We start from the raw sequence: 9,472 nt of genomic DNA, 5'->3' as shown, positions 1-9,472 counted from the left end.
AAAAGACAAATGTAATCTACAAAATTCAATGCAATGATTGTGAAAAACACTACGTGGGACAAACAGGGAGGAAACTGTCAACCAGAATCACCGAACATAAGCTCGCCACCAAGAGACATGACCAACTCTCTCTCATCTCTGCACACGAAGATGGGGAAGGACACCATTTCGATTGGAATAACGTCAGAATACTGGGCCAAGCAAGAACAAAGAAAGAACGCGAGTTCATGGAGGCGTGGTACTCCACTGGTGGAGCAATAAACAGGCACATTGACATTGATCCTGCCTACCAGCCTCTGAGGACAAAGGAAATCCAGAACCACAGAACCCGAGGCCGGACAAGGACTCAAAGAAGAAATCAATAGAACAGCAGGCTACTAAAAATAGGAGGCACGCCACAAACCAACAGATAAGCCGACCACGACGCAATACAGATCAAGAACGGGCCAATCAGAATCCAGGTTACAGCGCGAAGACTGCTCTCTGTAGACTATATAAACGCAGGCACGAAGAGAGGAACTACCCAACCAACAGCGCACTGAAGATGTCTCCTCGAATGGTGACGAAACGTTTGCAAATCAATTGCCAAGCTCGGCGAACAGATCAACAGCCACCTGATCAATTACCAGGATTGTATACAACCTGGTTCAAAAGTTTTCTTTCACGAATGGTGATCACTGTTTTGGACAACTAATACAGACACGCTTCTTTGACTTTTTCACTATCATTAGTGAAGTAGCAGTGTGCCGTATTTAGGTGTGTGTATACAATTATTTTGCTTCCCTAATTCGTGTGGTTGTTAATCAGTATAATTCTTGTCTTCCTTATGTTTACAGTTCTTGTTGTGGTTGACGTGACTCATAAGCGATCTCGAGAAGAACTCGATGAGGAGGTTGTCAAAGCGCTACACTTTTTCCAAGACAAGGAATCGGTTCTGGTGTTGAACAAGGTTGGTTGTATCGATTTTCGTGCCACTTTTTACTCCATGGCAGATTGACAAGGCACGCAACAACCCAACAAGGCTGCTAGAAGTCACACGCAGGTTAACAGGGGGTATTGTGCGAAACCGGCGTTCCCATGTAGACGCCTATGAGTCGAGGTTTCTCAAACGAGCCAAAATGTCTCCGTCTACTCCTCGACTGAAACCTCCTAGTGAGGTAATCGCTGCCTATCTACCGCCCGTGTGTCATGAAGAAGCAAACAAGTTGCTTGCATATCTATCCTCTTTGCGTTCACAACTTAGCTTTTCGGTGTGTGAAGATACACAGGTGAACCTGATATCAGCTGAACCAAAGCACAGTCTTCCCGAGGTGAAAACCGATGAAGCGGACTCTGTGGAAACCAGTGGTGAGTTATTTCATTTATTAATTGTAGGACACAACAGGTCTATTTAAATGCCTTCATTTTCCAAAAGAAAGGTATCATTGGCGACGATGCTGCCCTTGAAGAGCGGCTGTTTGAAAGAAGTTATATGTTCCCATTTCGAATTTATATGCTCAAAACGGTCTCGATTTCGTTTGATTACGAGTGTTTTTTATTGCGAGGAAGCAGCATCACGTGATTGTCTTTGTTTACCTTTCAGTCACTTCCAATCCCACATTTGAAGGTCGTACGGTAACGGACGTGGAACTTGCTACCATTGATGCTTACTTTGCCAATTACCAACCAGGAACAGGCGGTCGTGCATCTGATTCGGAGATGCAAAACTCTCGTGATATGGAGAACCCGGAGATGGTATCAGCAATGAATGAAACTGAAACCCTGACGGAAACCGATAAAAATGACATTTACTTGAAATCATTGCTGGAGACGCTGCAAGAACAGCTGATGTTGAAGTCTGCCACTCGTGAGGAGGTAGCCGCCCGTCGAAAGCGATGGCTGGATATATCTCGCTCAGTCAATGGTGTATCTGATTGGAGTGGATTCAGTGAAGTTTTCATGGTCTCTTCTGCTACCGGTGATGGAATCAACCGGTTGCGGGTGAGTTTTATCCGTTATCCTGTAACCGTTCGATTTTGATCTGGATCACCTCTATTGTTGTCTGTTAATTCGTTTAAATCTTCCAGTGTAAGACCGCGCTATATATCACCCTTTTTCAAGGCTCTAAATAGCTCTGCTTTCCATCCACCAGATCCTCGCCGAGGGATCCACGGTTTAAACCCTTAATCTTGAACTGAGTTGCCTTGGAGCGGATAACTCTGAATTTTTCGCTTTCTTCCTTCGTCGGGGTTGCGTGGCAGCTAAATACTAAAGCATACCCTGACTTGAGTTTTGTTGATAAAGGTTGTCCTTCTGAGCCAACAAAAAAGTTTACTGTTCTTCTTGCTGCATCGGGGCTGGATGCAGTCGTCATTTCAGTGTAGACGATTTCATTTGCGCCTAACTGTCAGCACAGTATGTATGATGCCAGTCTTCCATGTGCCCAATGCAATAGAAGGTATGACGCACTGGAGCTTTTTTATTCCTTATTTCTAGTAGTGGGTGCGCTTCGCGGAATAATTTTGTTTTAATATCAATTTACGGTTTTTGGTTCCTTTGGGTCATTCCTGTGTGTATTCTTTTTGTGGCACCGGAGTCATTGTTTTTTAAGCAAGCACTTGCCACTACGTGAACAAGCCGGGCTGTTTTTGGTTGAAAACAGCATTAAACCAGTTGTTCCGACAACAGACCTTGAACATAGATCAGGTGCATGAAAAGGTTCATTTAAGGTGCTGCGATCCTGCTTGACAGTGACACCATGTGCAGGCCGTCAGTTCACTATGGTTCCTTGTTTTGAATTGTTCATCTTCTTTGATAGAGTGAGTCGTTCTCAGCATTCCATCTGACGGATGCTGCAGAGACCGACGGTGAGCTCTGAGCGAAATGCGATAGCGTCGCCTCCTGTGACGAGTCACGTAAACCGCTACATGGAGGTGATGTTCTATGTGACCTTACTCATCACCAAGCCAAGTCCTACGTTATCCTCCGAGACGTTGTCTGTGGCTTAGGAGGCGACGTACTGTCTGAAAATCTTATTGTCGTTCTTGCGTAATTGATGCTTAAACAATTGTGTTTGTTGTCTTTGAAGGAGCCAAGATGTCGCCCAATAATTTGAAGATAATGTGGTTTCGTTTCATGTTGAGTTATACGATTCAACATGGATCGGAGTTCTTCCTCAATGCACCTCAGAGGAGCGATATCTTCTGTTTATTTTTTTTTCTAGCTGTCCAACTTAGGGCACTTAAGTGAATAAAGTATCTCTCGTCAGCTGGCCCCGATGACCAGTGAACTTCCAGGTTGAAGAGCACCATTCCCATTGATCAGCTGTTGCGCAGTGTCTATCTGGGAGGCTCCACTGAAGTGGGCACTAGTGATATACATGTGCGTTGTGAAGAGATTATTCGCAGTAGTTCACGAGTTATGAGGTCAAATTCAGTTCGAAAGTTGATGAAACACATTGTGATAAGCTGTTAAAACTTGAGGTTCACACTTTCCTTTTCTGCTTGAGAGCTTTCTTGGTTCAGCCCTAGTTACTTGAAAGGAGCTTTGTAGTAGAACTGTCACTCAGTATCTGAACTACGGTACCTATCCCACACCATTGTCCCAGTTTAGTAATCAGTCGTAGTTATGAAGCGTCCAGTCCTGAGAAACGGGCTCGAAAGCAAGGTTCTCCTACAATCGAACAGCTAGGTTTTCATAAAGCGCGTTTCGTTCTGGTTTTCTTTTTGGTGAACCTGGAGGGGGGCGCAGTGGCCTCGCTCAACTGACCCATCCCCGAATAGACACCTTTCTGAATAGGGTACTTCGTGTTTGTCCCGCGAGCTTTGCTATTGGACTAGTGGGCGGGCGGCGTGGTGAAACTGGAGGGGGGTGCAGTGGCCTCGCTCAACTGACCCATCTCCGAATAGACACCTTTCTGAATAGGCTACTTCGTGTGTGTCCCGCGAGCTTTGCTATTGGACTAGTGGGCGGCATGCCAACATCCCTTCCTCTCAAAAAGAGTCCATAGTCTTCCTGCTTTTGGCCGCACTACCAATCGAGCTCGGATGACTCTGTATTTCTCCTCATCCATACCACGTCTATCCGCACTAGATGTATCTGTCAGCGCCAAAATATCCATTAAATCTGTGTTGACTACCGTACTAAGTTTTATTCGAAAGGGAAACGACCCTTGTTGCGAATTAGCGGTGTCAGTACTGAGCTTAATACTCTGCTTGTCCATTCAGTGGTAAATATTTGTGATCGGAGTACCTTGATCCCCTCAGCAACAAAGATTTCTTCTGGGCAGGACCATTCTATATAGTTCTCTTCAAAGAACAATAAATGTCGTACCACATGTCACTAGTCTTCCCCAGTAGGGATATACAAGAGGAACTTACTAGAGTCGTTTTATTCATCTCTTCATTATCTTTGGTTGTGAAACTTCCATATCTATGTGCCTTCTCACTGCTATATCAGTGAAGCATCGGTGTTGAACACTAATGTCATGTTGTCGGCGATGATGCTAATATCATATGTTCGAACAACCTCAACACGTCTGTACAGGTATAGTTTGTGCAAAGAAAGTGGTGTTTTCATCAATATTTCATCTTTTATAGGATTATTTAGTTTCGAAAGCTGTCCCAGGTCGACCTTGGATGCTCTCGCCTCTGCTGGTCACAGATCAGGAGCCGGCGGAGCTAGTACGGATGTGCATTTGGGCTCACTGTTTATGAAGCATCGGAACACTAATGTCATGTTGTCGGCGATGATGCTAATATCATATGTTCGAACAACCTCAACACGTCTGTACAGGTATAGTTTGTGCAAAGAAAGTGGTGTTTTCATCAATATTTCATCTTTTATAGGATTATTTAGTTTCGAAAGCTGTCCCAGGTCGACCTTGGATGCTCTCGCCTCTGCTGGTCACAGATCAGGAGCCGGCGGAGCTAGTACGGATGTGCATTTGGGCTCACTGTTTAAATCAGCTGCGTCAGGAAATCCCCTACTCTGTCCGCATTGTAGTTGACGATTGTGAAAAGGCTAACCTAACTGGTGATGAAGGAGATGACCGGGTGTTCGTACACGCCCGCATACAATGCCGCAGTGAAAGGCATCTGGTAAGTAGAACTGTTCTGATGCCTTAGCTGCTGTTTTTCTGTAATGAGATGGTAACTTTCTATTCACTCTTTAGTATTTGTAATATTTCCTCGTATTTTTTAGTATCATTCATAGTTTCAGTTCGAGTGTGTTGCAGCAATAAAAAGGATCTCCGGTAGTCGCCCGTACACATCGTACATCCACCAATGGTATCTCCTCTATTGGCAGCGCCATCAACTTACCAAGCTTGGGGAGCAAGTCACTGCCCATGAATACCATGTTCCACGCATTTGTTAACTTGGCAAACAATCTCAGGACTCAATAGGTTTAAGACAATCATAGTCGCTTATTTCTCCCTCTCGCACTGTTCTCAAGAGGTGTGGTAACGGAAATGCTGCAACTCATTTCCCGGTCTGATTCTCCTTAGTGTTATCAGTGGGAAAACCACTGAGGAGTCTACGAAATGTATCGACGCCCCGAAACAGGTCCAAACACCGTGCACAAAGCGTCATATTTCAAGTGTATGTAGCGGCAGCATTCTAGAAATTCGGGCACTGTTTGGACGCGTCAAGGGCAACCGACATACAGTGGATACTCATCCATCATTGACCGTTGGGTCCACACTTTCGACTAATCAGGGCTTAGTTTGACGCTGGACCGGCAGGCAGCCCGTTCTTCTGACCAATCGCGTGCGGGTTGAACCTACTGGCCATAGTAACGCCTAATTGTGAGTGGTAAGGTGGCTTTGATGCAGGATTCCGTCTAACCTAAGGATTTAGGTGCACTTGAAATTTCTGTCTCCATCTCCTTCCTTGGAGCTGTTATTCATCGGCAATAGTTCAGTTTGGGAAGATCGATGAACTCGTTGAGGTTGTAACGATAGAATTCCAATCTCAGCGCGCGCAGCAGCGAGTTGAGCCTTTTAACAGTGAGAACATTAAATACACTTGAGAAGCAAACAAGAAGACCGATATTGGAAAATGTAAATGGCTATGTTGTGTGTTATCAGTATGAAATCGATATAATTACAAAGCTGTTGCGCAAAGTATTCTGTATGCCCAGTGTTTCTCTTTCTCCGTACTTTTGAGACGAGCTGATATCTACAGATATTAAAAACTAATATTTACTTTTGTGTAAGACCTTTATTTGGCCAGTGATTCGTTTTGCGCAATGTCTACATTTGACTCTATCCATGACAGGATATATGCTTTGTAGCAGCACAGTGGTCCGAATATTAGTAGCTGTTGTACGTGTTCAGTCTGTTCTTCCATTCTGATAATTGTTTTGCTACCTACTCGGACGTTGCTGATGTCTTTTCCAGGATTTGCGGGCCAAACCCGGCTCAGAAGTTTAAAAGGTTGAGCGACATATGGAAACTTGTAAAGTCTAAGCCGACGTTTCGGTCACCGTTTGCAACCTTTTTCAAGAATTGCAGAAATCCCTTTTGATTGCACTGTGGTGATTAGGTAACACCGTGAAATGAACTTAGTAAGGTGCCTCGAAGCCTCAGTGTATCGTCCTTATTTCAATAGAACAGCAAGAAGACGTGGATCTCGAATTTCAAGTTGCTGACTGTCTTCGACTAACAAAGTAAAACAGGTATTTGATTTGTGGTCAGGCTCGTGATTTACGAGAATATTTATATATGAAATAGAGTAAGGTAGGTATGCTCTGGTGCAAACGCAAACTGCTCCACCACATTTTCCTTCTTTAGTCCCCACGCATTTTGAACCACAGGGAACGAACTGAAAATAACCCGGTGGTGTTATTTTGATCTTGTGCGCCGATTTGTACTTATAATTTAACGCGACTTCTGGATCTTCCCCTGTCCAAGCTTGGGCAACCTGGCAGTATCCCAGCCCTCTTGCTTGATTCGGGTTGCATGGAAGTTAGACACCGGAAGGATGTTACCGCTGAACGATGTGTAGCACTCGCACCATGTTGATGTTTAACATCATATTATCTCCAAACGACCCGGAACCCATCTAATCTGTACATCTCCGTCGGCGAAGCCAGTGAATCCACAGCCTCAAGTTGTGTTTCCTCCACCTCTGTTTCAGCGCCACGTTTTGGGACCAAGTGGAAACACAATAAGAGACATAGCCGCTGCCGTCAAACTGGAGCTTATGTCAATGTTTCGAGCAAATACAGTGGTCAAGCTGACTGCCGAAATGGCTAGTGTAAACCCAACTATCATGCGGAAACTCCGTCGGGCTGAGGACTTCGCCGAAGTATTCCCCGAACAAGGACGTGCCCGCTCCTAGAAGCAGAGCCTTTTGTTCACATTGTACATAAACTATATTGCTTTACTAATGCTTTTTGTTATATTTGGCTAACACTATCGGTAAACCAGTGTCACTCTCTCGTGAGTTTGAAGTCGCATTCCGCAGCGTCGACCACGCGGTCTTCCTGTATATATCCTGTTGAATTTCATGGTACCTCATGGTTTTTTGCAAACATAACTATAAGTAAGTGTGGAAACATCCTGGAAAAACCTGGCAAATACTGCAAATCGAATTCAACAGCGTCTTGAGAATCAATGAAGTGAACAACCATGTGATCGGTTTTGATTGCGAGCGAATTCGCTAATTCGTGCTGGCTACCGCTACTACTGTTCACTGCGTTGGGTTGTTTTTTAGCCATGCCGTTTTCGCATCCCTTGACATTTGATGTTGGGACGACTGGCCTCGAGCTGTGTGACTTGTTGCTGTCGAATGCTGCCTCCGCGTTAATTGATACTGTTCTCTTGAATGCTAAGGTTGGTACCTTATTCGTTTTAGTACTAATGGTCGCCTGTGCGTCTACCATTACAAAGGAACAGATGCACTGATGTGGGAGAAAATCAGCGTGTTAGTGAGCCATACACTTCGTTCGTGAGATTTCATTTTGGGTAGTTGGCGTCGACTGGCTCCTAAGTAGAATGATACAGCTATCAAACAAATTTCCACAGTCGATGGATTTGTGGTTGAGCCAGGGTGTAAAAGTTAATATAGAGGTGAATTACTTTTTGTGTTGGATTCCTTGTTGCCACTTTAGTAAGATAACCAAGTCAAACACCATACTGTGGATTTTAAGTTGACTGAGTTCATCGTTCCACAAAATTCACGTGAGTTTTTTCTCGGAATTCCATGGATTCACTTTCAGGACGAGCTATTTAGGCCTGAAATGGCGCGAGGTCAATTTTGCGCATTGGTCTCGATGACATAGCAAATGGCGAAAGTTACGGAACCCGTCGCAAACATGGGGCTGGGTTTTGTCGGTGAAATAGCTGGTTTTCTCAACTCCATAATTGCATTCACGGGTGTCTGTCTGAGGGAGCAATTCCAATTGTGCTGGTCGTTCATAAGGGCACTCCTGAGGAAAATGATTGGGCAATCTTTGATACAAGATTATGTGGATTTTCTGTCGGAAAAAATTACTTCCACCTTATTCACAACATAGACTACTAATCACCCTTCGCCTAATGGAGGTAAGTTGAAAATCCTTGCCGACTATCAATCTATTACCCAAAGGTGTACCTGACCATATCTCGTCACTTTACTGTTTCCAGCTTGTGACGCCAGACAACATGCACCTTTAGCTCACCTACTTGGGTGCACACCAACGAGCAGGAAGTGGTTAGAGCGCGAATTTACTGACCGAAATGTCCATGGTTCAAACCCGATTTCTGCCTCTCGAATTTGTCCGTCTAGGCTTGGACGACCTGGCAGTATCCCAGCCCTCGTGCCTCCTTCGGCTGGCATAGCAGCTAGGTACCAAAAGGGTGCTACAGCTGAACGATTTTTTTGTTTAATCAATCCCTCCAACCAATGCTACTGCACGCTTCTTAGTCATATTTATCTGTGGTAGCAAGAACCTGAACCAACACACTGTAAATCAGATACGACTTTTCGAGTCTAACAGCCATATTCTCTGGGCCTCCGAGCAACAGCACACAGGTATGAAGGTATGAAAACTCCGAATAGCTCCGCTGTTGAGCAGAGGAGGAGGATCTTAGGTGCTTTAACCATTTATTCGTCCTCTCAAACATTGCTTTCACTAGGTCTTCATTCCTCGGACAATGATCTTAGGTTTAAGGTAACGGTTCCTACCTCTCCCCTTCTTCTTGATACCGATACGCACAAAATTCTGGTACTTTGGCTACTCTGATTGCCGTATATAGATCCATGTACACTCTTCCTTTTCACCCTGCGATACGAACGCTTGCCCTTCAAGGAATGCCCCGGAAGTTTGTAAACATAGTATATCCTTTGTATTTTTGGAATTCCGGACGTGTTAGAGTATACGGAGAGCTCCCCAAAAGCGGTATCCGTCAGAGGCTGCCCACTCTCTTTCTGTTTAATTTCCTGATCGATGAGATAATGAGACGAACACTGAAAAGTCCTCAAAATCCCGGGGTTCAAACAGTCTCTGA

At 44.7% G+C, this 9,472-nt stretch overlaps 2 protein-coding genes across 2 annotated transcripts in view; both read left to right on the top strand.

The window, feature by feature from the left end:
* T265_00224 (hypothetical protein) overlaps positions 1-7,463 on the top strand; it is a gene marked incomplete at both ends in the record, with an annotated part of 27,487 nt that extends 20,024 nt beyond the window's left edge. Inside the window, 5 exons of the mRNA XM_009163932.1 lie at positions 837-949; positions 993-1,347; positions 1,583-1,980; positions 4,827-5,078; positions 7,119-7,463. Of these exons, the coding sequence (XP_009162196.1) occupies positions 837-949; positions 993-1,347; positions 1,583-1,980; positions 4,827-5,078; positions 7,119-7,322 (1,322 nt within the window). The remainder of the gene's footprint in view (positions 1-836; positions 950-992; positions 1,348-1,582; positions 1,981-4,826; positions 5,079-7,118) is intronic.
* Positions 7,464-7,699: 236 nt separating this feature from the next.
* Positions 7,700-8,907, top strand: T265_00223 (hypothetical protein; the record flags this gene model as incomplete). The annotated part of the gene is made up of 3 exons (XM_009163931.1): positions 7,700-7,816; positions 8,500-8,527; positions 8,609-8,907. 3 exons carry the CDS (start codon positions 7,700-7,702, stop codon positions 8,905-8,907), a joined length of 444 nt encoding a protein of 147 aa, XP_009162195.1.
* Positions 8,908-9,472: the final 565 nt, after the last annotated feature.

The sequence above is a fragment of the Opisthorchis viverrini genome (genome assembly GCF_000715545.1).
Source record: "Opisthorchis viverrini unplaced genomic scaffold opera_v5_2, whole genome shotgun sequence".
NCBI lineage: Eukaryota > Metazoa > Platyhelminthes > Trematoda > Opisthorchiida > Opisthorchiidae > Opisthorchis > Opisthorchis viverrini.
This window is presented reverse-complemented; position numbering and strand designations above follow the sequence as displayed.